General features: G+C 42.6%; 3 protein-coding genes across 6 annotated transcripts; all 3 read right to left on the reverse strand.

The window, feature by feature from the left end:
• Positions 1-160: 160 nt before the first annotated feature.
• On the reverse strand, positions 161-10,958 carry dipk1b (divergent protein kinase domain 1B). 4 transcript variants are annotated; one of them, XM_047569491.1, is made up of 9 exons: positions 10,909-10,958; positions 9,670-9,755; positions 9,150-9,276; positions 8,639-8,794; positions 6,653-7,253; positions 5,011-5,145; positions 2,680-2,787; positions 1,408-1,584; positions 161-1,274 (listed from the first exon to the last, which is right to left on the reverse strand). In XM_047569491.1, the coding sequence occupies exons 5-9, from the start codon at positions 6,716-6,718 to the stop codon at positions 462-464; spliced, it is 1,299 nt and encodes a 432-aa protein (XP_047425447.1). In that variant the 5' UTR covers positions 6,719-7,253; positions 8,639-8,794; positions 9,150-9,276; positions 9,670-9,755; positions 10,909-10,958; the 3' UTR covers positions 161-461. The 4 variants fall into 4 exon arrangements, with proteins under 4 accessions (XP_047425447.1, XP_047425448.1, XP_047425449.1 ...); XM_047569492.1 differs by lacking the exon at positions 10,909-10,958 and having other exon boundaries at positions 6,653-6,925; positions 7,027-7,253; XM_047569493.1 differs by lacking the exons at positions 9,670-9,755; positions 10,909-10,958 and adding an exon at positions 9,640-9,658.
• Positions 10,959-11,318: 360 nt separating this feature from the next.
• On the reverse strand, positions 11,319-14,084 carry mrps2 (mitochondrial ribosomal protein S2). The gene is made up of 4 exons (XM_047569855.1): positions 13,907-14,084; positions 13,580-13,696; positions 13,357-13,477; positions 11,319-12,563 (listed from the first exon to the last, which is right to left on the reverse strand). The coding sequence occupies exons 1-4, from the start codon at positions 13,929-13,931 to the stop codon at positions 12,017-12,019; spliced, it is 810 nt and encodes a 269-aa protein (XP_047425811.1). The 5' UTR covers positions 13,932-14,084; the 3' UTR covers positions 11,319-12,016.
• Positions 14,048-24,038, reverse strand: ppp1r26 (protein phosphatase 1, regulatory subunit 26). Its single transcript, XM_047569854.1, has 5 exons — positions 23,461-24,038; positions 16,722-20,007; positions 14,862-14,979; positions 14,662-14,732; positions 14,048-14,576 (listed from the first exon to the last, which is right to left on the reverse strand). Exons 2-5 carry the CDS (start codon positions 19,934-19,936, stop codon positions 14,573-14,575), a joined length of 3,408 nt encoding a protein of 1,135 aa, XP_047425810.1. The 5' UTR covers positions 19,937-20,007; positions 23,461-24,038; the 3' UTR covers positions 14,048-14,572.
• Positions 24,039-26,242: the final 2,204 nt, after the last annotated feature.

Here is a 26,242-nt window from a genome sequence, read left to right on the forward strand (position 1 = left end):
TTACTGTGTCTTTACTCTGCTTCAGATGCTAATCGATTTATACAAAGGAAACAACAACAGTGTGTTCTACGGATATATACAGTTGTACAAAACACGGATCACACCCCTTCACGCCGTCACTACTAAGGACGGACAAAACGGTATTCTATGAAACCCAAAATAATTCAATATATTGGTTCCTTTAATTTAAAAACTAATTATGTACATTGAGTGTTTTACACATAAAGTTACAGGCAGTGTCCTGAGAATATTCTGTGCTAGCAGATGAACATAGCTTTCAAAGGAACGGAAAACAAAAGCATGATGGGGCTTACATAAAGCCTGCTTCACATTGTATATTCACAGTTTCTTGTTATTCACAGTCAGTGTATAACGTAACATATATAACATTTGGCAAAACTTCCCAAATTCCTGTCATGGTCAGTTTATAGTGGAGTGGGCTGGATAATATCTGTCTGTTTTCAGGAGTACTGAGTGTTAGATATTTTCTTCCACAGTAAAGTCTTCAGGTTGTTAAGGACCAGTGAGTGATGAACCTCCATCTGGCTGGCCAGACCGCTGAGTGTCACGCAGGTGCGTAGCTGCTTTTCCAGATCGCCGCGGAGGTCTGACGGCGCGCCAAAAAGCAGAAAATCCTGCAGCAGCACACACACTTTAGCCAGATTAGGCTGCACGACCTCGGTGTTGCACTGCTTCACCAGTCGATCGCATGTGGCCGTGCAGTCGCGGCCGTAAGTGCAGTCTGCGTTAGTCTCGCACCGGCGCCCCTTCAGGAAACCCCGCACGACGGCCTCCGATGCCACGCTGCGCAGGTTGGCCATCTTGCAGTCGTACTTCGCGTTGTAGCCCACGTGCTGGGGGTTGGCGTCGCATATCAGGAAGCTCCCGTAGGACCCGTGGAAAACCTCTTCCACGAACTCCAGCAGGCCGATGGTGATGCGAGCCCTGCGGGGCCAGGCTGGTGCGAGCCAGTGGTTCAGGCCGGAGCTCAGGGCCTCGGGGATGAGTGCCTGGAGGTAATGAGGGACCTCCAGCCGGTAGAGCGAGCTGTGGCCCACCCGTTCTGTCACGTACAGGTCTCCACAGAAGCCCAGCAGCTTTGGGGTGTGCTCCTTCTCCTGCAGCGCCACCATTAGGAGGAACTCATTGATCTGGAGAAGAGCCCAGATAGACTTGGCCTCTGCTAGAGACACTTTGCTATCTTGGTTGACGTCAGCAAGTGTAATGACCCTGTCCACCAAGGTGTTCAGAGACGGCTGTTCACCGAGGTTAGCCTGTAGGAAGGAGATGTATGGGATGCATCTTTGGTTATTATACAATATGAATATATACAAATAGTAAGTATGTCTTCTGTTATATAGGTGGCAGCTGTTTAATATGGTGCGTGTTTAATACGGTGCGATTAACCTTGAGGAAGCTGTGCAGCATCTCTTTGAATTCGTCCATAGAGGTTCCACGAGTGGGTTTGTCAAATAAGCTCATCTCCTGCCGCAGCACAGAATCCGGAGCTCCGTCAGTTTTTACTGGATCCTCTAAACCGCACTTAATCACCACCGGCCTCTCCTTCCATAGGCCAATGTACACCTGTGAATAGAAAAATATGACAGTACATAGAGATGTAGTGCTTCAGGGATGCTTTTTTATAAAGTTACTAATACAAAAACTGATTCTGAATCTGTAGAAACTCCTAAAGTCATGTGTTAGACTTGAGCTTGTTACATATTCCGCAAGAACAGAGACATTTGTTTGTTTTGTTCTAGCCAGGTCATTTATACTTCACGAGAAACTCAAGAGCAGAACTCCTGGGAAGTCCTAGTAGTGCCTCACATCTGTTTGTCTCTGTATTCCTTACAAGGTGTATCATAAAGGTTCTCATACTTTCTGATCCTCAAAACGACCCATTGCACAACCAGAAAAGAACGGGAATGACAACATTTCCACTTTTCTGCATTAACCATGCCCAGTTTCAATTTCTAACCCATCACAGAACAGTTGTCGGAGAGGAGAAAAGTTCTGCCCAGATGATGCGTTGAGAACAAACTAGAGAGAGGGGACACATTTCCTGTAACAAGTACTTTCAAGTCTCACTGCATAGGACCCAGAGGGCTGCGGTAATTGAAATGTGTGTAATGGCCTTACAGTTAAGCTCTGGTTTCTGGTTATAAGCATTAGTTTGGCTGGATTATTGACAGAGAGTTTAGATTCAGAGTACTTTAAGTTTAAATATAGAGCACTTTAAGTTTAAATATAGGGTCCTTTAAATTTAGACACAGGGACCTTTAAGTTTAGACATATGCTGATCAAAGGCAAGTTTATCCCCTCCCGTGTGAGTGAAAGGTAATCTTAAAGCTGTTAACCATCGCAGCTGTTTCATTTCTGATGAGGACGGCGCTGGGGTGACAGGGTATCTATTACAATTTCATTCCTTTTCTGTGTCGTGGTCTATGTTCGAGACCCAAACTATAAATTGCCAGGGCACTACATTTCACTTTAAACTTTTTCCTTCACTAAGCATAAAAAAATATTTTCATGATACTAAACTCTCGGGATGATGCAATATTTAGCACTGAAATTCAAGATTTTGAGATTAATATTTTTAAAAGCATATTAACCTATGCTGAGCTTGTGTTTTCTTCCGTCAAAAGTGATTCTGTGTGCATTTCTTTTTTTTATTTTTACCTGATGTGTAGAGGAGGTGGACATGCAATGTTGCAGGGTTAGAGTCTTCTGATCACACAATGCCTTGCAGGACGACCCAGATATTATGCCCCTTCTGTAGTGGTCACACTGCAAAAGGAAACAAGAAAAGCACTACTTTAACTACAGGAAACAGGAAGATCCCCCCCAAGTGGCTTGTCCTTTAGTGAAGCTGAATCCTATATTTATACAACAAGTATTTTAAGTTGTCTGTGTGTTTACACGTCCAAGGTCTGCATACCTTTCCCCGACCTGTTCTTCTGCCCCCACTTCCTCTTTTGATTCTGGGCGACACAATGCTAACACCACTAATTTGCACACAGAAATATCAGTGTATGTGCGAAGGAGGGCACCTCTCAGGTCCACAGAAGGCCACCGTAAAAGTAGCGAATGTGACACAGGCCAGACATCACCTCTTTTCTCGAGTCACAACATGTGAGACAAGTTATAAACTCATCCATCTGCTGCCTGACTCCTTCCACTCTGTGCCAATCATCAGATTATCACTGGTGTGCTGGAAACCCTTCCAGTTGGCACACTAGCAGCTGGGACGGAGAGGTAAGTTGAGGGACAGCGGGTCACGTGACCCCGTCAGCCTTCACACACTCACGCAGATGGACGAAGCGAGGGACGCCCGGGTCCGCAGAGTATGAAAACTGCGCGGACAAAACATAAGCGGCGCACGAGGCACGGGGATTTGCTATTTACAGTGCAATATAAGGGTGGCTGCATAGTGGAGGATTTTCAAGCCCTTGCCAAACATGTTTACATAATGATTAAGCTAATCAGAGCAAGGTAAATCTCTCTGGAGTTTTAAATATGGTGTCCGTGGAGACGTCCCCACTCTGGTGCACTAATAGAGAGGGTGGGTTCTTCATAACAACGGGTGTGTTTACGTTGACCCGAGTATCCTGGGTTACTTGAAGTATCCTGTTTTTGTTTGCGGGCATGTAAACACGGCATCCTGATTTCCGAAAACTACTTAAGCCCTCGTCGGGTTTTGGGTAACCCGGTTATGCTGCCTAGAGAGCTCCAGAAGAACCTGGGATACTGTTGCATGGATGTATCTTAATCCCGGATTCTGGCAACTGCTGGCCTCCTGCCAGGACATGGCTTCAGTTAAACGTACTTTGCTGATTAGGTACGGAAAAAACTAATCTAAGTCTGTAGTAATCAGACTGCTGAATAATGCTGGTTTCTCAATAGGTATAGTAGAGAAAGAAAACCCAGAGCTACACCAAAGACAAGCATCTGAGCCATTAGGTTGCTGTAGGTGGCAATGACTTGTCCTGCACAATGGATGATGAGCCTCCACAGGGTGACACATCAAATCCAATACTAATCATGGCATGAATAATCATTTCTCTGGCATATCCCAAATATAATTAAAGGGATACGCTTAGCTAGGAACTAGGAAAGCAGTCTGTACTGTCTGGCTAGTTAGCCAATTAGCTTAGCTTTGCACAAATAATGGAAAAGGGGAACGTAAGTAAGCAAGTAGCTACCCTGACCCCTGTCTAGAGGCCATGTTTAACAGGTTTTGTGGTGAGTTATGTGCCATGCAATTCCTTGGCTGGGTGCAGTGACTTCCTGCAGCCTGGTCATCCCTGTGCAGTTGCCAGGCAACCAGCTCCAGAAAGTCACAGAATCCACGGGGCTAACCTGATTCAGTAACTCGAAGAATGGTATCGACTCAAAGCAAATATCACGAATATCAAAATGTCTCTTTAAGCTCGCTGGTAACCTGGAAACAGAGCGGCAACCAAATTTTACATCCAGTGTTTATACTTTTCCCCGCTCAAAGCCACAAATGTTACAATCTTGTGTGACTACAATTTTAAAAAACTGAGACGCAAATGTTCAGCTGTGCGTCAATGAAAACAGAGACACACACAAATCTGATTGTCTGCTGTAATGAGGCTACATCGCCGAACTTTCATTGTGCATTAATTACTCTGATCTGTTATCCTGTTAATCGCCGTCTTATGTGATTAAATGTCAGTCTTTGTTCCGTTCTCGAGCACTGAAGCAGCTGGGCACAGCAGGAGAGGAGCTTCGGTAAAGGCCATATTTTTACCCCGCGACAGACTGTGCACTGCATTAAGGAGGAGGTCAACGCAAACAGCCTCAGTTTGTCTCTTTATCCCGCTCAGTCCTGGATTGACTTGTGTGCACATGATTGTAGTTTTGTCTTGAAATCGTATGTATCGAAAAAAGTTCTAGTACAATCAGAGGAGACAAATCAACGCCAACACCCTGCAAACATCATTTACCCGGTGATGCAACTTCTTGATTTGCTTGGGCTACACTTACAATGACCATGTGGCACACGTGCCCACGGCAGAGTTCGGAGTACGAGGCATACTGCATGTAGACGACCCAGCTCACGACGAGGATGCCCAGCCACGCCAGGAGGAGATATTTCACCTTGATGGCAGGGAGACGACTCTTTGAGAGGAAAAGATACAAAAAAGAAAAGACGTCAGCTCAATAAAGTATTTGGTTAAAACGCTCAAGTGAATGAATAAGCAGCTGGTCATGTGACATCAGGATAAATGAAGATGTGAAGAGATGGAATGGGTGTACATTTACACCGATCAGGCATAACATTATGACCACCTCGCTAATAGGTCTCCCTTGTGCCTGCAGTTTTTAGGCTATTTGACCAGTTTAGGATCTAATCAAATGTTTCCCAGCAGAACACTGAATTGTCAAGGTGGTCACTGGTATTTAATTCTCCAGTCAGTAGTTTTAATGTTGTCGCTGATTTACCTAACGCAGACAAATTAAAAATACTGCAGAAAACAGGCCTGTGACTAGTATAATTCCATTTTTGGATTGTTAATAGTCATAATTCAGTGTGTATTTACTGTATTTCAAATGTTTTGTTTTAACCAGCTATATTGTGTAGAAGTGTGGTTTCTCACATGGGGGTCAGACTGTCTCCTATAAGGGCCGTATGAAACATAACCCAGAGGGATCAATACATTTTCTTTCTTTGCTTATTGAATATACACTACAGCAAACAATCATCTACATGAAACTATTAGTTTGTTTAGAGGAGACAGTGCTGCATATCAGAAATATAAGAACTTATCTAATAAAGGATCACAAGCAAATAAAGATTTAGAAATGTTCTAATGACAAATGAACAGGACAAGATAACCCCAACCTATTTTGATCTGTATTTTTTTTTATTAGTTTATTACTTAATTCTTTTCTATTTTCTTCATCTTTTGGGGGGATTTGTGACACTTTGTGACGCATGCGACCCGGATGCAGCTGATGCAGAGTTAAAATTTGACATTTACGTTGTTGATTCTCAACGTGAAAAAAAGTCCTGAAACAAGAAGATTTCATAATGCAACAGTGTGACATTTGTTGCTGTAGCTGTGTGCAGTGAACACTGACTGACAGTGAAGGTAATGTACTGTACGCAAGAATATGAATAAGCGTTTATAAGGAAAGTCGTGAATTCATAATATAAAAACGCAAAATTGTTAAGAAATAAAGATTAAACAGAATCCCCCTTTTAGCGTTTTGTAACTAATGTTGTAGAATATTTTACACAAGTATCCATTACCAGATTTCTTTTCTTTTTTTTAATTACGTTCAGAATTAATTTCTAGCTATTTTAAATTATGATTTCATGCTCCTTCGTTCTTTTTTTTTCAATTTGCACAACGAGTTCAACAAAACCCAGTAAAAGCACACGCTCTGGTTCCCTTTCCCTCACCGAGGCCCGCACGACAACAACAACTCAACGGTTTGACCTTTAGACAACACCAACATATGTGGATGTGCATCCTCTAATTTCTCGCAAAATTTTTAGGACTTGCGACATTTTGCGGGTGGATGGCGAACCGACGCAGACATTGCATTTAAAACGCCGCTGATTCCCGGCGTGGACCCCGTCAGCGCAGCCCGACACGGGTCTGTGCACACGCGGCCGTACCTGCAGGCCTTTGGACAGAGGGCAGAACAGCATCAAATGGACCAGCCTCCGCAAAGCCCTGGGCATCGTGAGCGGCTCTGTTTGGAGGCAGCCGAGCGAGAAAGCAGAGATCCCCCGTCTGATCACATCCTCACAGCAGCCTGCGCCATGCGTCGCCGATCATCACATCATGGAGCGCCTGCGAATCTCATTCAGTTTTATCCGTCCGTGTTGTCTTTTGTGGTACGGCGCCAGAGCGCGTCGTAATCCAGGTTTTCAACACAAATCCTGCCGCTGATAAAAAACAAACAAATAAATAAATAAATAATAAATCACGTCCTTGAAATTGTCCAATTTTACTTCCATACGCTGCGAAAAAAATCTGCATTGCGCACCTCATCCATCACCAAAAAGTCCGACCGGCGTGAAGGGAGAGCCTTCATTGTCCCGTGAATCTGGACATTTTTGTGACACAGAGGGAGGCAGTGTGTGTCGACAGATGAGCGCACAGCCACCGTTTCCCAGCGACTCGCTGCTGCGCTTTTAAAGGGGAGATATGTCGGTTGTGGGATGCTTTCCTATCAGCCGACAAAAAATCCAAGCGCGCTTCCTGTCCTCCTTCCTGTCACAGGCCGAGAGGAGAGGAGAGGAGAGGAGAGGAGAGGAGAGGAGAGGAGAGGATCATGCATCATGTTTTAATGCTACATGTTTAAAATGCATCTCCACCTGACGCGGTGTCAAATGATGCGAGTATGGAGACTGCAAGCACTTTACTGTGAAAGATATTGTTGCCGTTTTCCTTAATTAAACAGTTCCACAAATGCCATTTTAAAATAAAACAAAAAATATGCCATAGAAATATGACAATACACATTATTTAAAAGTCTTTATTAAAGACATACAGTTAATATAACGAATACAACTGATTTCCTACAAGCGCTCAAAAAAACCTCCAAATTAGTGGGTATATTTGATGAAAGGAAAGCAAAATATTATAGGGGATGGACCAACACACAACAAAATAGTTTTTTTTTAATGAAGTCTCCAGACTGACTCCACCCTGGAAAATGTTATTTATAGAAGTTATTTCCACCACATACTGATTTTATTTTTATTTATATTTTTCTGACACTCACTAGTTACAACACCTATCAGCCATAACATTACGACCATATCAAAATCGCTGGTCTCCTGAGTGACACTAATTATTATTTCATTCACATTTTACTTGTCAGTGGATGTATTAGGCAGCAAATGAATATTTTGGCCTCAAATTTGATGAGTTAAGAGGAGGAAAAATTGGCAAGCGGGAGGATTTGAGCCAAGTACTGATGACTGGGTCAAAGCATCTCCAAAACTGTAGCTCCTAAAAAGTGCTCCTAGTCTAAGGTGGGCCGTGAACAGGCAGGGTCATGGAGGTGTGCTCAGTCTCAAACAGTGTCCAGGTCGTGCTACGTGTTAAACTAACATCCACATAAATGCCAGGATCCAGATTTCCAACATTCACTCTCACATTTCAATGAAATCATTAATGGCATTAACCGGTTGGTGGATTTAAAGTTGAGGCTGATTGGTGTATATTCATCTGAAATGTTAGAAAGTCCATGTAAAATGCTGGTGCTACGCTCATTAGCACCCTCACCTGGCTCACAGTGGTAGTGAAGTGTGGATAAAAGGCATGTCTAAGGAGGCCTGGAGGAGTAGCCACTCTTTGTTTTCTGATGCAACTGATAAAAATAAATCACTTTTAAGTCATTCATTAAGTCAGTCTGATGTCTGATAATATCTGCATGTCAAGAGAATGGACAATAATTTGTGTAAAATACAAGGACAATAAGGTTACGCTTGAACTGAATGACTCCTTTTCATGAGGGAGACTGTCTGTTTGATGACTGAGCATCTGGTAAATAGGTGAACATGTGACTGAGGACCACTAGCTTTAGCATGTAGCATTTGAGTCAGGTACACATTTATTTGACTGGTAGAATTAATGTGAGTGCAACTTACTATTAGTGGCAAATAAAAGTGTTAAAAAGTCAATAAATGACTTAGTCAAGTTTATAATGACGACTCTGTCCATCTGTTCAAGGTGTTCAACCATGTGTCTGAAGGAACACGGATCTGCACATTTCCTGACGTGTTTCTTCACACTGAGAAAACCATCTGTAACGACAAATCAACATGTTTTTAGGCTCAACATCCACTTCAACATGTCAGATTTATTTAAAAAAAAAAAAATAACTGACTGTTACACCCTCTGCATTTTCACTGGCTATACAGGTGTGTTCGGCCTCTGCCCAATCACCTGAAAGCATATTTTTACAAGAAGGGACAGAAAAACAGGTGAGGCATGGTGAGCTTCTGCAGTGGAAAAGTCATCCTTCAGGCCTCTTCAACAAGGCCTTTTTGTAAAGTCTTCTCAGGTGTGCCTGATTAAGGTGATTGGGCACAGGCCGAACACACCTGTATAGCCAGTGAAAATGCAGAGGACGTAACACTGACGTGAAATGTATTTTACCTCAAGAGGCTGGACAGGAGCAAACGCATGAATACCCAAGCAACAGCAAGCGGCTCCGAAGGTCAGCCCTCGACTTCTACATGATGAAGACCTTCATTTTCTTTCTTTCTTTTTTTTGGTCCCAGTTCTGATCAGAAGTGATTTATATGAAAATAAAGATCAACCAGGAGACACTTTGTTAGGAACATATGTGCAATGTGATGTAATCCAATCAAATCACAAAACTTGAAATTACATATATCAGGCATTTAAATATAAACAGAGCATTTTAAAGATTAATAAAGGTACCATATTATTACTGACTGACAAATTTATACAGCATGTGAACTGAGTGTAAGTATCTGGCCCGGTTCCATACCCAAAGTCCACTAAACAGTAGAAATTGAGCCATCGTGAGCCAGTTACTTTCTGCCCGCTTACTGCGCAACAGAGACACCGGAGTCAGAGCTGCGTCTCAAGGGGCAACATTGACCCTAACGTGGACATTTACGATTGCAGGTTTTCCAATAAGACCAGGTACCGTTCGGTGAAGAGCGGTCACGTGACATCAGCTGTCCACGTCTGCATGGCTGTAAAGCTGAATGCATGTTCTCGTTGCATAGTCACCTACAAGAACAAAAGTGATGCATTAGAAGGAAGTTGTGCTTTCCAGGTAATCAAATACAAAATTAATTCAATTAAAATTCAAATATATGTGGGATACTTCTGGTGTCCATGATGGACATATTTCTTGCGGTGAGTATTAATTTACTTCCTGTCAGTGTCAGTGTGGGGCCATATAGAGCTTTTTTAACATCTTAAACAGATTCACAATTATCTGTTTGTTAATTGACTGTCAGAAAATGACACTATTTTCAAGTTTTAAGCACCTAAAAGTTACTTTCGATGTATTTCACTTGCTGAAAACTCAAAAACGCTATATTCTTATTGATGTTTAGGGGCATGTGAACACATTCACTTGCCAGTTTATTAGGTACACTAATTATAGGCTAACAAATGCAAACTAATATAACAGTTCTGCACTAAATCCCCCTAAGCGATTGTTATAATGTTCAGTTTATGTTGAAACAGCATCACAAAGGTGGCAGTTTCTCTGTATGATCATTTTGATGCAGTTAAGCTGCATTGAATTAAACCCCATAATGTTTATATTATTCAGCCTAGTCCACTGACTAAAATTGTGGTTGTCAAAACAATAGGAACATGTGTCGTTGCAACACAACACAATTTAACAGGATTAGAAACAGCCGCCTCCAAAAATTAAACAATGTTTCATTGACAGCTTCTTCTTTTTTTAAAATAACTTTGCAAATTTAATTTTGTGGTGAAAATCTCCACTATTAATCTTTAATAAATATCAACATCTCTAAGGATTAAAATAATTTGCGCAATACTGTCACGTTACAGTCACACCTGTATTTCACCTCAATTGTGATATTAGCTGCATAAATACTCATAAGTCAGTAAAACTCGGATAAAATAAACCAAATGTTTAGAATTAAACTTTCAAATAACCCAATAAATTAAAACTCCTAACCGCGAAACCAATATGAACTTGAAGTGACCTACAACTTTTAATAGCCTGTTGCACCCTCACACCAGGAAGACGGTCCCGAAGCAAGAAACTATGACTTCATAATTGAGTATTTAAATTATTAAACACGCGAAACTGGATTTATAAGATATTAAAATGCAAATGTAACTAAAATTATTTGTTTTTAAATTATAATTATTTATAAAAGTCACTTGTCCAACTCACCGTTTTCCCCTGGTGGTCAGAGGTCGAAACAGGAAGCGCTGTGACACAAGTACGGAAGCTCGGAGCGGCCAATCCGCGAACTACAGAAACTCCCTTAAAATACCGTAGGGCCAATTTTGTCTTTATACAAAGCTGGAAAATGTTAATATTTTAAAAAGCCACTATATTTTAGTACAAAAATATTCTGCTAGTAGTATTTGTACTGTACATCATTGGTGTAAAACAACTAATTGAGTAGTTGTTTTATTTAGTTGTTTTACACCAACAACGTACATGTGGCACTAATATAGTATATTGCATACATACAGAAATAATAAAAAAAAAAAAATCATGAGCTTACCTCAGTTTTGGGTTCAACATCCACCAGATGAACAGAACTGACCAAATCAAAACCCATTTTTATTAGAAACTGCTTTTAATATAACTTTAATGAGTTGTATCGTACACAGCTGATATTTTGCACACATTTTTCTCAAGAGAAGACAACACTAAATTATATCTAGACACCATATTAACATAGACTGCAAGAGTTGTAACAATTAGCCTTTCTATCAGTCGAGTTACATTCACTCTGCAACTATTCATGTCTCCAGTTGAAGACATTTTGTCAGTTATGTTGGGAATTTGTGTACATCTAAAACAAGTGTTTTCAAACTGTTACTGTTTGGATGCACTCCCATGAATTGATGTAAATTTAACTCTTACTAGCCAAACTTTAAGGGTGCACCATAGTGACAGAACAGCAGAAAAATCTATATGAATGTCTGAGATATTAAAACAAATTACAAATAAAACTGACAAAACAGTCAAGATTAACGTATTTGCAGTCCATGTAAATATAGTGACTGTGACACGAGAGGTGCACAATAGACATATGTAGGCAAATCTGCTGCAACATGACTTCGATGCATTTTTATGCTTTGATGCAGTCTTACGTAAGAAAAACGTTAAATAACAATTTAACCTTATGTTACAGATGAGTAACGTGTACACAGCCTCTGCATTGACTGAACTCCCCTCAGATGAAATGTTTTCCAAGTGCATATATATATGATGAAGAGAAGCAACAGACAATTATTCAAAGTCTCTTATTTAGGATTGCAGTACGTCACGAGCTTGGCGTGGAGGGCGCCGTCAGGCCATGGAGGAGCTCCATCTGTCTGCGTTTGTCTTTGGCCCGGTTGATCGTCATCTTGAATAAGCGACAATAGAGCTCCATGGAAACCGGAGTGTCGTCATTACCGGGCACAGGGTACGTCACCAGGCTGGGGTTGGAGTTCGAGTCCACCACGCCCACTGTGGGAATGTTCACCTTCGCTGCATCTCTGACGCCCACGTGTTGCTGAAACACGTTATTGAGGGTGGAAAGGAAGACGATGAGGTCCGGGAGGCGGACTCCTGGGCCGTACTGGATGTTGGCGTTGGTGAGGAGGCCGCCGTGCCAGTACCGCGTGTGCGCGTACTCCCCACACTCCTTCGCAGTGCTCTCCACCAGGTGGCCGAACTGACGGCGGCGGTTCACGAAGAGTATGATGCCGCCGCGATACGCTACATGGGCGGTAAAGTTCAGGGCATCCTGCAGACACTCCATCGTCTTGTCGAGGTCAAATATGTCGTAGTCAAAGCGACTGCCATAGAGATAAGGCTCCATGAGCCTAGAGACAGAGAATTACAGTTCTCATGTTATAAAAGTACAGTGTGAAACCAATGCAATTTACATCAAGTTCCTTCAGCATGATACAGCATCTTATGTGATTTATCAGCAGGTATAAATAATGTTACCTGATTATTCTGCAATTTAACATGAATTATGACTCACACACCATTGATACAACCTGATTTCCTGCATGTATTTTAATGAAAAAGATGGCAAATTTTTGTGCTCATGTCTAAGTCTTGACCTTGTTTATACATTTACAGTTGGTGTAATTATAAATACCAGTGTCACACAAACTGCAAGTCATTTTGAGCAACCAGACTATCTAGGGTTAAATCATTTTGACTTAGAAACAAAAAGAAAAGGTGTACTGTAAGTTATTTTAGCAGTTGCTGCCATTTTGCCAGACAAATAAATACATTACACAATTGCAAATCAAAGCTTTTGTTGCGCTATTTGTTTTCTAAAAATAATAAAATGTCTTGTTTAGTGGTGTTTATTCACACAGGAAGACTCCTCCTGCATGATACCCACTACTTTTAACAACATAACCAATAAACTGTATAAACTGATACAAAGTTCTCAACAATGTAGAAAATCTCAACAGCAACTTTCTCAAACTGAATACTGGATGTCTTACAGGAGACATCTTCACTAGAGAAAACATTCCCTTGAAAATAAGTTGCATATTACAACTACAGGGCCTCCACATTAACTCTCTTGAGTGTAAAATAAACGTTCCTCCCTCCAACAACATCAATCAGATACACATGATGAGGAATCATACCAACCTGTGCCTGCAGCCTTTTTTGTGACCAAGATGCACTCGAGCGTCAAACAGGTCTTTCATGGAGAAGAGCTCGGACACACGGAAGAAGTCCGGCTTCTGGAGCGGATAGTTCATTATTTTATCTGTAAGTAGAAGAAGAGGAAGGTGTCATTCCTAAAAATCCGGTGGCAAAGCACGGATCAAACTTCAGACACCTCTGCACTCATTAGCACTCGTTAGCTCACCCATAACATCATCAACCGCGGGTTCAGGTGATTTAACGGACGCTGCAGTGACATACTGATGTCCCACACAGGGGTATCCGATCGTAACAGCCCGTGGGTGTCGTAGACCGAGAAGTCCTAAATATGAGACCACAGAAATGATTAAAACATCACACGTTGAGTAACGATGACTGTTAGCTGCTATGCTAGTAAGCTAGCTTGTAGCGTGATGACTACATGTGTAACGAAACGTGCAAAAATGATACAACCATCTGTGACGTTATCGTAAACTAACACAAGTATATTATTTCTATAAAATATATCTTTTTATTTTTTAAACGGGGTTACCTTTCGCCAATGCCCGGGTTGCCATGCTCGTTTTGAAACCACGGAAGGTCAACACAGACTGCGCCTGCGCGTTTGCGGGTCAGGCAGATGCCGTAAAGCAAAGTTTTTCGTCGTGACAGACTTCCACAGTAAACAACAACGCCCAGAATGCAACATTTTATTTTATTTTTAACCTAACACCTTCGAAAGGCAAACAAAACGAGTGTTATCAAACGCAAAAACAAAAAAGCGTCTGCGAGAACATTACGCCTTCACTTTAAGACAAAAATCTGAGGTAGAACACATATTTTAGAAATACAAATTAAATTTCCAAAAAACAACTTCATATTTCCTGGACAATGCAGAGGAAATGAATAGGGAATGTAGTTTTTGTGCAACCTGGAGAGAATATAAGAGAATACACGGCCTTTACTGGCAACACAACTGAACTTTGTCAACTCTGACGATTTCAAAATTTGTCTAACTCACATTATTACCAGAACGATTTTTACATGAAGTTATACATTAACACAAAGTATGTTAATGTGCAATTACAACATCTAACCTCATGTTAAATAAATTCAGAATTACTGAAAGGATAGACAGAGTAAGGAACAAATAATCACTGAACAACCAACTGAACTGAACTCTGAATACTTTCCCGCTGCTCTGTCTGGCTGCTTCGACTCATCTGCAAGAAGGAAGAAAAAGGCTTTTATTTGTCCGTGCTAATTCAGTGTGGAGACGACAGGAACATTTGGGTGCAATCAGCCTACCTGGTCACTGAAACAAACTGCAGCTTCCTTTTGACACACTGCAAAGCCTTCTTGCGCACAAGAAGAGATCCCTGCAAGCACGTTGACATATATATCAACTTATTATACTGAACTCACGTTATCAGCATTCCTTCAGAATGATGGGCGTAGTGGGGCATAAAGTTGGCACCAAAAACTGTCCTGTTCCTACATTATTGTACCTTCTTGCATTTTTCATCTCGCTGGTACTTCCTGTTGAACATCCTGATTCTCTCCTCTGTGCTGAGAGCTATGCAAGGGCTGATGTTGATGCCGGGGTCAATGGCAGTGGACAAAGACCTGGTTGAGGCAGAGCGGGATATGCATCAGACCGTTTCCCGGCGATTCCTGAACACACTTTATAAATTTATCCCAAGCCAGCAAATCATTTTGCATCATTAACAAAGAGACCCATTGTTGCTCAGATTCCACTCTTTATTACACAGATGCACTTAAAAGACACAGCAAAATTTTTTTGTTTTATCTGAAATAGTAAAAGAAAAAAAAACACTTCTTACAAAATATTTACAAAAAAACTGGCAATGCACAGCATGTTCAGTATTTTTTTTTTTTTGATAAACAAAAATAAATAGTCTTTTTTTTCCCCCGTGTAGGAAATTCAAAAACATGACAAAGAAATGAACACACTAAATATCAAGTTGAGCAAGACAGAATAATTATGTGGTTTTGTTGTGAAATCTGGAACAACGCTTTTGTCATAGGGGTAAGAAGCCCGAGACCGGAGCCTTTAAACCTCCGTCTATGACCTGAAACAATGCGATGGACTAAGAGCACTGTGTCTGAGAAGTGAATGTTGCAGAGGAGAGTTATTTATAGTTGTTATTTTCACAGTGTATGCAAGAGCTCAAAAGGCTTTTCCGATTCTGAGCATTTTAGAGCTTCAGGTGACGCTGTATGTATATATATATATATATATTTAAAAAAAAAAAAAAAAAAAAAGTAGGGTAAAGAGAAAGAGACATGTTTGATGAGGGTGCTGACAGTGCACGCAGACTTTGCCGGAGGGTATCGCTTATGGAGGTCTGATAAGTAATAACACATAAATAGTAAAGCAGAATGACATGAAATGGGCAATGAAACAAGCAAACAACTTTTGCACTTTGGTCTGGTTGCATTTATCAATTTTTAAGACTTTTTTTTTTTTTTTTTTTGAAGGAAACATATGATCATCCTATTGTCCAGCTCTATGTGTGACACTTATTTAAATAGCGATGGCTGCAAATACCACTTTTTTCCCCCCCAGTACTGACTCGTCAGTCTGATTTATCTAAACCTCAATGGTGAGTAAAAAAAACAAAACAACTTTGCCGGAAAACAAAACAAAAACAATACATTTCCCATTCCCTTGTGCAAAACACAAAAAATAAAATCTCCTACTTGAGGAACCAGAACTACAGAAAGTTTGACATTTTTTGACGAAAAAGCTGAAATAATGAATTATCGTTTTGTTTCATTATACACGTGAATGCGAATCTGTTGATTTCTGGTTTGATGATACTGATGGAAACACATTACATCGGCCTGTTTAACTTTTGCACGTGAAAGACGTTTGACTAACTTGTACCGTAAACCTGTCAGAGAAAGAATGGAATAAAAGGTATGTCAGAATGTGCCGTTGCTTCTCTCCTCTTTTTTTTTTTTTTTAAACTGTCTGGACTCAAATCTTTTCCGAGGTCACTGTTCTTGGTCACGTCTTTTCACGCTGAGATATTTAAGATGGTGACATTTTCTCCATTTAACAACATTCCCCTGTATTGCTTTTGAAAGGTGATATGGATCCCGAGCACAAATAAAGTTTTTTCATGACGTGTCACGTAACCGTATAATTGTACAAACATGTAAAAGAAAAAAAAAAACCTGCCTGTTTTGCTTCATCATATTAAACATTCCCTTAGAGCCTTATCAGTGTTTGAGCTTGATCCGAACCTACATTATATTCATTGAGCAGGGCACGATCAAGAAATGAACGCTTGCTGGATGAGGGTTCTAGGAGGGGCATAGTGAAGTAAGAAAATACTTACAATGTGGAAAAGCCCTGCTTCTTTTCTGGATAGCTCCCGCGGTCTGATTCACAATCTGTCTCATCTACAAACTCTTCCTCTCTCCTTCCTACGTGCACTTCTCTGCTCTCTATCTTCACGCCCTCGCCTTCCACTCTCTCCTTTCCCTGGCTCCTTTCCCTGCTTTGAACCTGGACGTGGTTGGTCCTGTTAGACTCCAGTTCAACAAACACGCTCTTGTCCTTGGAGATATGCACCGTGCTCTCCCGCTCTCCCTCTATGGAGCACTGGGACCTGTGTCCGGGCGTGAGGCCCCGTGTGAAGGACATCCTCTGACGCTGCTTGGCAGTAGAAAAAATGCTCAGAACGGGGGATCTTAACGTGGCGTTTGCAGCGTTCTCTGCGGAGGAGGGCAAAGGTGCTCTGCTGGTGGTCCTTGCGGAGGACCAAACGTTCTGCAGCTTGAGGCCCCCGCACTGATACGGCGTGGCCGCCGATGGGGTCTCGGTGACTTGGGACGACGTGATGTGGAATGAAGTCCGATTGACGGCCCTCGTGTCGCGGATGGGGAGCCCCAGGCTCTGGCGCCACTTGATTGACTGATTCGTGCGAGAGTGAGCGGCGTTGGGGCTCAGATCCGGCTGGGGTTTCTCCACCTTCGGGGTGACGTCGTGGACGGGCCTCCTTTGCTCGCCTCTGGCCGCCCCTGCCCCAGCCCCGGCCCCGTCGGCCGGCTCCAAAAGACTGGGGCTGCGCGACCGGACCGACGGCAGGTGCGATTGTGCGCCGACGGCAGAAACGTCTCGCGGCGAACCCTGTGGCCCATCCTGAGCTGCGCTACTGAGCGGAGGCAGTCCGGAAAGAGGACCGACGCTTTTCCTCGGAATCTCAGCCAGCTGAATTTCCTGTTTAACGTCTTCATTTTTGAGTAGTGTACAAACCGCGGCGGTACCGTTTTGCGACGCGTCTCCATCTTTGCCCTTCTCCGCCGTGGAAACTTTCGCCTTCTCGGCGAGAAACCTTCGGATCTCTTGCTCGATGCTGTCGTCGCTGTCCACCGAGCTGCTGTCTTCCTTTAGGTCGGGAGCAGCTTGGATGTTGTGCAGCAACGTGAGGCCTTGACCCTGAGTCCCCTTCAGTCTGTCCGTTTCACCTTCATGCATTTCGTGTTCCACGCATTTACTCGTGTACATTTGCCGCGGGACGCTGTTTTTACTCGACGCAGACTTGTCTCTAATGTCAGTCTTGCTCTTTTGTACTTTTTTCAAAGCGCTACCCTTGGAAACAGGATCTGGCTTTAACTTTTTGGTCTGTAAAGCATTCCCCAACAGCGGCTCTTCATCCCTCAGGCGCTTCCTCGGCTTCCGCTTCAAGTCTCGTGTCTTTTTCTTCGACTTCTTTTTCGTCTTGAGCAGGTCTTTTATCGCCGTGTCTAGGTCCTCATCGCTGTCGAGCGAGCTGCTTTTGTCTCCGCTTTGGTCTGTCTTGCGCAATCCGGCGGCTGCATGTGCGAGACTTCTCTGGGAACACGCCGAGGAGTTTGATTCTTTCGAATGCTCAGGCAAAGGCGCGGTGGCCGTTTCCTTAACAGCGTCATCCATCCCTGACAGGTTGGAAACGCCGCGTTTTTCCTCTTTGTGTCTCCTCCTCTGCGTTATTGACGTTTTTAATGGTTTCTTTTGGATCGCGACGTCTTTCGCTTTGACTTTCTCCGGTTCATGTGCGGAGGGAGGTTCCTGGGTCGGCTGTTTGTGCAACTGGGCCTTCTGCTCGAGAAATTTCCTGATCTCCTGCTCGATGCCGTCCTCGCTGTCGATGGAGCTGTCGTTGCTTTCTTCGTTGGGGCAGTTGCCGGGCGGAGAGGACTGCAAGGAAGATTCGGTGGTGGTGCAACTGCCGAGTCCGACGGCGTGGGGGAAGACGCTGGGCATGACGGTTTTTGAGATGTCCAGTATTGCCTCAGCACACATGAGTTCGGCGGTGGTGTTGACCTTTGGGGGAGCCGGGACCGGCTGCTCCTCGGCGCTTTCGACTTTAATCGAATGTAGTCCGTTTCCTTTGCCTCTGGAGCAGTCTGAAAGCACACTCTTCTGGACAAAAACAGATGAAGGAGGAGGTTGAAGAGATTTCCCTTCTTTATCTGCTCTGCCTCGTTTTTTCTTCAGTTTGTGTTTCTTCATGTTGTCCGTGCTTGCACTCCCAACAGCATGCATTAAGGACTTGCTGAAGGGTTTCTGCTTGTGTAGGAATGGTTTCACAGCGCTCTTCTCCTTGAGTTGCTCCAGCTGGTAGCAGCGAATAGCTTCCTCTATCCCGTCATCGCTGGTGGAGTCGGACTCCTCTTCGAACGCGAGAGGAGGGAAAGGTTCCCTTTTGTTCTGCAGCTCCTTCTTCTCCAGCTGGTATCTTTGAATCGCCTCTTCGATGCCGTCATCACTGCTGGAATCATTCGAGTCTTCCTCCACCTTCACTTTCACCGGGAACTTGACGGCTTTGTTGAAGAGGCTCAACGTTTTCAAGGGGGCCTTCGTCTGTTCTTTCGCACAGACTAAACTTTCAGTAGTGTTTTTATTGGAGTCAAAGTTCTTAGATGCGTTTTCGCTTAGGGAGGCTTTGTTTTTGATGTACTTTTTTATAGGTATGGTGGCTGGTGTTGCGGTGGGTTCCGCTTTGACGAACTGGCTACTGGCAATCAAGAACGCGCTGCTGTCGGAGTTCTGCCTGGAAACCTCCGGAACAGACGGACCTTTTCTGGGAATTTTGGGCGACGGGAGGAAAGCGGGGCACGGCTCCGCCTTGCGTTTGTGATCGTCTTTCTCTTTCAGGTACTCCAGTATCGCCTCCTCAATTCCTCGGTCCACAGAGTCATCGCTATCAGAGTCACTGCTCTCGTGGTTGTTTGAGGAGGAAACATGCGCCTGCCTGTTCTCAGCGGGGCTTTTAGTTTCGGACTTGGCCCCGACGTAAGAACCCACTGCGAAGTTGCAGACCTGGGGGTGGCCTTCCTGTCCCGACAGCCCCTTTCCCTCGATCTCATCGCCCATCTCGAGTGAGGACTGGGTGCTCCTGAGGCTCTCTATGATCATCTGGACCTTGTCTGAGATAGGTGCGCCTCTGGTGGACAACTCTGTGTCAGAGTCATTGAAGCAAACTGGAAGGCTATAGCCTCCAGGTGGGCCACACGCTCTCCATTCCGTTTGCGTCGCTGCGACAGGAGGTACGTTCATCAAGTACATTCTAGTGAAGGGTGGTGTGGTCTTGGACCATTGGAGCGCTGCTGCCTCCGATCGCAATCACATTGTTCAATCTGAGAAGAAAAGATAAAAAAAAAAAAAGATAAATTGAGGCAGGCAAGCCAAGCTACAATAACGACTCAAGTAAAACTGAGTAAAATTGGAATGTGATTCATCTGCTAAATTATACAGACGGCACAATTGTTATTCATATGTGAAATCCTTGAAAGAGTCGTGAATAATGTCCAGTACGGACATTGCGAAGAGATTTTTATTGCAAAGGGATTTTTTTTATTTTATCTTATTACCTTTTGTATAATTTAAAACCCTCTGTAAGTTGCTGAGCTGCCGTGACAGAGACTAAAACGTGACTTTATGCGCTATAAAAATTACATTTGCACTGAAGGAGTTGTACGTCAGTTTAGTCTCAGCAACTTACAGGCCTCATTTGTTATGTTCTCCTTCATTCACCCAGGAACGGTCAAGTGCATAAAAGTAATTTCTCATTCAAGCATCACAAGTGAACCAGGCTGCAACACTGCAGGGAATCTAGCTCCGGCGAAGTGAGCAGCGCTGGTAGCGTGCTTTTACTGCGAAACAGCTGATTTGTCCACGCAGAGGGAAACACTGGACGGTATCGGCGCTCTGATACATTTATGGCGAACGACCTCAGGTCACCGAGCCAATGCCAAACCACTGGAGCACGCCAATGCCAAACGCAGGTCGGATAAGGTAGCGGAGCTACGGCCAAAAACCAACTCTGGCATCCAGCTCTGCAGATGCCTCAATTTCATTAAGACTTTATTTGATCACTTTTAATCATGTACAAGGGAAGAAAAATGACTACTTAAGCATTAAAGCGACTCGAGACAAGGCTGCATTAGTGTCAGTGGCGGTCTCACAGCTACATTTTAATAAAGCCCCATAATTAAAGAATCCGCAATGTCCAATTAACAGCTTCACGTTATTGTGTTCATACAACTGGTCTTTGAACCGAATGAGAAAGTAAGTGTTGAGGGGACAAATGCAACATTGGACGCTGTTTAAACTCTCGTTGATGGATGGCTTTGACTGTGCACACATCCTGCTGTGTAACACAATACAGAATAAATAGTGGAAGTGCAGGCAGGGCAGCTGGGATTCAGTCGCTGGGGGAAAATGACTTGAGTCCAAATTCTATTATTTACAATCATTTGGTTATTATTGACAATGCATTGTTGCGTAAGAGGCAGCGCAACGTCGAAACTGGCCTGAATAGAGCTAACTGCTTTATAACCTTTTCGGTAAACACAATGAAAATCAATGAATCATTTCGTATTCGGGGTAATTAGTAACTTCAAGCTGGAAAGGCTCGCACAAACAACTGATAATCATCGGTGGAAAGTACGTAATTTACTATGCTGTACTTGTGAAACATGAGTACAGCACGGGTACTCACATTTGAGTATGCAAAGAATATGACAAAGTATATGGCACCTTAGATATGATTAGTTCTATCCAGCAGTTCACGACCTGTTTTGATCTGTGACCACTGAAAGTTGCTCCAAATTTCTGATGAAGGCTTTAACACACACGCTTTAATACCATCCTAATTAAAGGAGGCGGATTTGTGCAGCAGGCGTTGGTTTTCCCTCCACTCATTATTTCAAGCTTCAACCCTTGGATTTAAGTTGGGACCTTGGAGCGAGGTCCAGGGCCTATGGTTGGAAATCATTTGACTAAAAGTAATATAAAGTAATTAGAGCTAGCTCCACCTGTAGCAGGTGGAATCGTACAGTGATACTCTGCTATTAATATACACTCTCTTGCCAGTTCATTAGGTACACTAGTACTCATTCGTGTAAATATAAACATCATGGACCACTGGATCCTATCTCCATGAAGGTTACTGTGTTGACTGATTTGTGTTTTCATTTCAGAGGCTTGCGGTTCGTGGCGCTACAGACCCGTACGTTGTTGCGTCGACACGTGTTTCTCTTAATTTGACGACCACATTTTAATCAGTGGGCCGGGCTGAACGGCAGAAACACTTTGGAGTTTAATTCAAAACAGGTCAACTGCACCACAGACTGCGTCAGACTCCAAAATGGTCATGAGGTTGAATCTCGTGGCGCCATTTGAACACTAGAACAGTCACAAAGCTAAGATGAGTTTAGCAATTGTTACATGTGCATGCACCTGTTTTCGTTAGTGTTCCTAATGTTCTGGCAGATGAGTGCCAGAACACTCATAATAGAACATCAATAATAGAGCCAATTTTCCTTCTTCTACTGCTGATATTAGTACATTTGATCATAATAGAGCAAGATACTTGACTTGGACTTTGAATGTAGGAGTTTTATTTAATAAATATACTACTTTTGATTTACAGCAGATGCAATTCAGACAGTTTTACCTTTGCACACATACTGCATAATGCTGTTGAATGGTGCAAAACGCGTATAATTAGAAGGGATTGATTAATAATAATAACTTATGCCAAGTAAATGCACACATGCCAAGTAAAACAACGTTACTCGTGATAAATGTCAGGCTGCACGGATATGAAATGGGAGTGGGCGCAGGCACAGCGTCCAAAACCCAGCCCCCATGCCTCCGTGAACCGGCCTGCGTCCGGACATTAACCCCGAGGAGGAGCCGCTGTGTCTCTGCTAGCTGTGCCTGTGTGTGCAGCCTGTCTGCAGAGGAGGAGGAGGAGGGGGTAGGGTACAGGCTGAAGACTACAGCCTCCCGGCTCGTACCAACACCACACAATATATGCGCAACGTTTAAACCATCCTCAATAATGTCCATAACCCTTTGAACCCGGTAGAAAAATCAACAGGAAACCAGAACAGGCTATGTCACTAAAGACGCCTCGCTGAGTGGAAAAAAAAAAAAAAAAAAAAAGGGCGCATAAACCGAACTAAAAACCCGTAGCGCACCGCAGTCCAACTTTTGATAAATGTACGTGTTTCAAAGAAAGTTTACCCACACACGTTACCATTCGTGGATGCCATTTTCTAAATAATATAAACCACAAACGCGGTCTTTTTTTTTTTTTTTTGTTCCTGCTCCGACGCTTTCCTGGTTGCAGCGCACCAACCCCGGCTGTCCCCGTAACCCTCTAGCGGCGCGGACTGCACCGATGCCCGGCGTGCATCGCTAGGAGACTCCGCAGAGCGACCATGTTTCCTGGTACCGGCCACAAACGCGAAAACATATTCGGTGGACAGCGCGACTGAACCGCGGCGTTAAAAGGGGAAAAATCACTGACGTTTTAATAATACGTATCAGAATGGGGGAGATTTTGTGGAGGAACGATTGGGATGGCGTCGGAGGGATACGCGAGGCTAGTCGGTGACTTGAAAGACACAAGGCGGGCCTCCAGGCTGCTGCAGCCCCGGCATTTTCTCCGGCGAAGAAAGCCTTTGTATTGAGCCACAGCGAACACTCCTTAGCCTCGGCTGTTTTTTTTTAGAAAAAAATGTTATGTTGTTTTACGCAAATAGAGCCACAAGACAGACGGCGTTGCAAGTTGAACTCACCTGGGTATGACTCGGAACCGGCGCTAAGGTAAGTGTGCGCACATTGCAGCGTTGGTTTTTAAGGTGTTTAGGAAGCCGTCGTGGTCGTAGCGATACGTCCGTCCATGCACACCACTAGCCTGTAGCTCTCCGCGTCCCGTCCCCCTCCGCACCGCTCCCACAGACAGCCGGGCGGACCAGCTTCCTTCAACCGAGAGACAGACCAACCAGGCACGGAGGCGCTCAAACAAACATGGCATCGGCGGTGTCTCTTCACCCGGATATTATTTGCACTTTTATTTTATTTTATTTTTGGAAAAAAAAATGTATATATATTACACGATTACAACAAAGTAAAGAAAATATTTTATTTCTGCTATCTGAGATATTTCTTTTATTTAATAAAATATGTATTAATCCAGTTTCAGAAGACTTTATTTTGCATCTCAAATAATTTACATACATATTTTAACGATTAGGACGCATTCTTGTTATTAACTCTAAACTCCAAAAAAAAAAAAAAAAAGTTTTATCTTATCAGACAACTCCCAGTTCATGTTTTACACTGATATGTCACCAATGAGTCAAAACTACCATTAAGTAGATTAAGTAGGGACCCCCTACCTACTATATGTGTTCAATATTAAACTCGGCCTAGTGCAAAGGTTCAAATATTTATTTTTTAAAAGAAATTCAAACATATGCAACAGTAGGATGGCCGTGCAACTGCCATAAACATACCTGACATAAACATACCTAACTGGTGTAGGTATAAATAATTGGCAATTAAAGAAAATAACTGACAGATTCAAGTAAACATGGCTAAATATAGTAGGGACAGTGACTTGCCAAGCTATTTTGCCTCCATTTATCCCTTTACTAAAATTATTTACTAAAATATGTTGGATTCATATCAGTGTGTTTTAAAGCAATTTCAAACTGTGGGGGATTTTTTTTTTTTTTTTTTTTTTAAATCTAAATAAAAAATGTTTAATCAACCAACAATTTTGCAACCCCCCTGCAGTATCTCCGCGGATCCCCTAGGGGTCGCGGATCCCTTATTAAAGAACTATGATCTATAGTATACCTTTAAAACTCCACAGGGACACAACAGCATGAACTTGTAGTCATTTTTTGATTACATTCATCTGTGTATGTGGAAAAAAATACACACAAAAAATTTATTATTTTCTTGATTCATGGGTTGTTTTTTCCATTATTTATCAGAAAATAGTGTCCCGTTGATAGTTCTTGTAGGTCGTAGACTGAGCACTTTACACCCCTTCTTCGTCTAAGGAAGTCTTAAAACACCATCCGGGTTAATCTGAATGACATCCTCCTTACTCAGGTGAGCACTGGGCCATTAGAAGGAATGTAGGTCAGGTATGTGACTTTCAGGGGAAGCACCAAATCAAAACCTTAACCCTCTCACCGCTCAGTGAGATATTGTGTCTGAGAATCTGCAGACATAATTTTAAAAAAATGGCATCAAATCCTCACATTACAGAAGCAGTCACCAGAGGACACCTCTTGAAAATAGTTGCACATTAACTGTTGTGTCGACTACTAATTATTCTCAGCTCTGGTTACATCTGAATGAATCATTAACCACCCATTAGCACTTAGCATTTGAATCTCAATCATTAAAATATTATTCTATATCCATGAAACAAGGGGATTATTCCATCCATTCATGGTCCACAGCATCATTGATCAAACTGAACACTGTGGTTGTTCATTTAAGGTGAAAAGTATTGCTTAATATATTCTTGGATGCACTGCTATGCTATTAGCTAATTATAGCTCTCTCTCCGGAAGGTTGCTCTGTTGTGGTTTATTGCAAAGAGCTATATTTGCAGACTGCACACTGTTATCTATACTAAACTGAAAGTAGCAAAGAACCAAATTCAAATTGGATTTTTCAAAAAACAAGATGATAATTTCTGTTAAAAGCAATAATGGGATAATAGGTACATTAGTAGAGAGGTTCTCCATTGTGATATACATGAAAGAGCTACGAGTGATGCAAATGTCCAATAAATATTGGAGAAAAGTGCTCAGGTACTAAGACATTGCACAAGGACATAATGCAAGATCTTGAAAGTGTTGCACAATTAGCAATAGTAAAAATCAGAGATCGTAGAAATCAGATCTTTCTTTCAGGCCCACAAGGATCTTTCTGCTACCATCTCATTACAGAAGTTGTGTTGTTTTAGGTGAGATATGACGCAGTTTGACTTTCTTTCCGTGGCTGCTCTTTTCTGATTCCAGAAAGCATCTCTTCTTCCTGACAGGCAATTAATCCATCAAAGTGTCTGGCTGTTTGCCGTCTGCGAGTAAGCGTTCTGTACTGTTTGGCCTGGCCTGAGTTGGCCAAATCCTGGAGATATTTAGTTTGCAAAAAGCTCTTTTGGAAGATGAAAACGAGAAACGATCTCGCATTTATTACCATATACCATGATAACAGGATCTTCACGTGGTTGCAGACGTTAAAATCCTCACATTTGGAGAAGCAGACGCTGGGGAATTATCCACATTTTTCAGCTGTAAATGCGTGCTTTCGAATAACTCATCACCACCTATTAGCTTTTAGGATTTGAATCTAGATCTTACAGACATGAAAAATCATTCCTAATTCCTTTCACACTTGGAAATATGAAACTACTAACCTTTTATCAAAAATAGCTAAATAGCTAGGTGACTAATTTGTCACCTCCTGACACGTCACCTGTTGTTTCCTGCCCATAATGTCAGTGCAGTATAGATCGCTGCTTTTCTTTTTGCTAATAAAGATGTAAAGTTA

Source organism: Mugil cephalus, chromosome 19 (assembly GCF_022458985.1).
Source record: "Mugil cephalus isolate CIBA_MC_2020 chromosome 19, CIBA_Mcephalus_1.1, whole genome shotgun sequence".
NCBI lineage: Eukaryota > Metazoa > Chordata > Actinopteri > Mugiliformes > Mugilidae > Mugil > Mugil cephalus.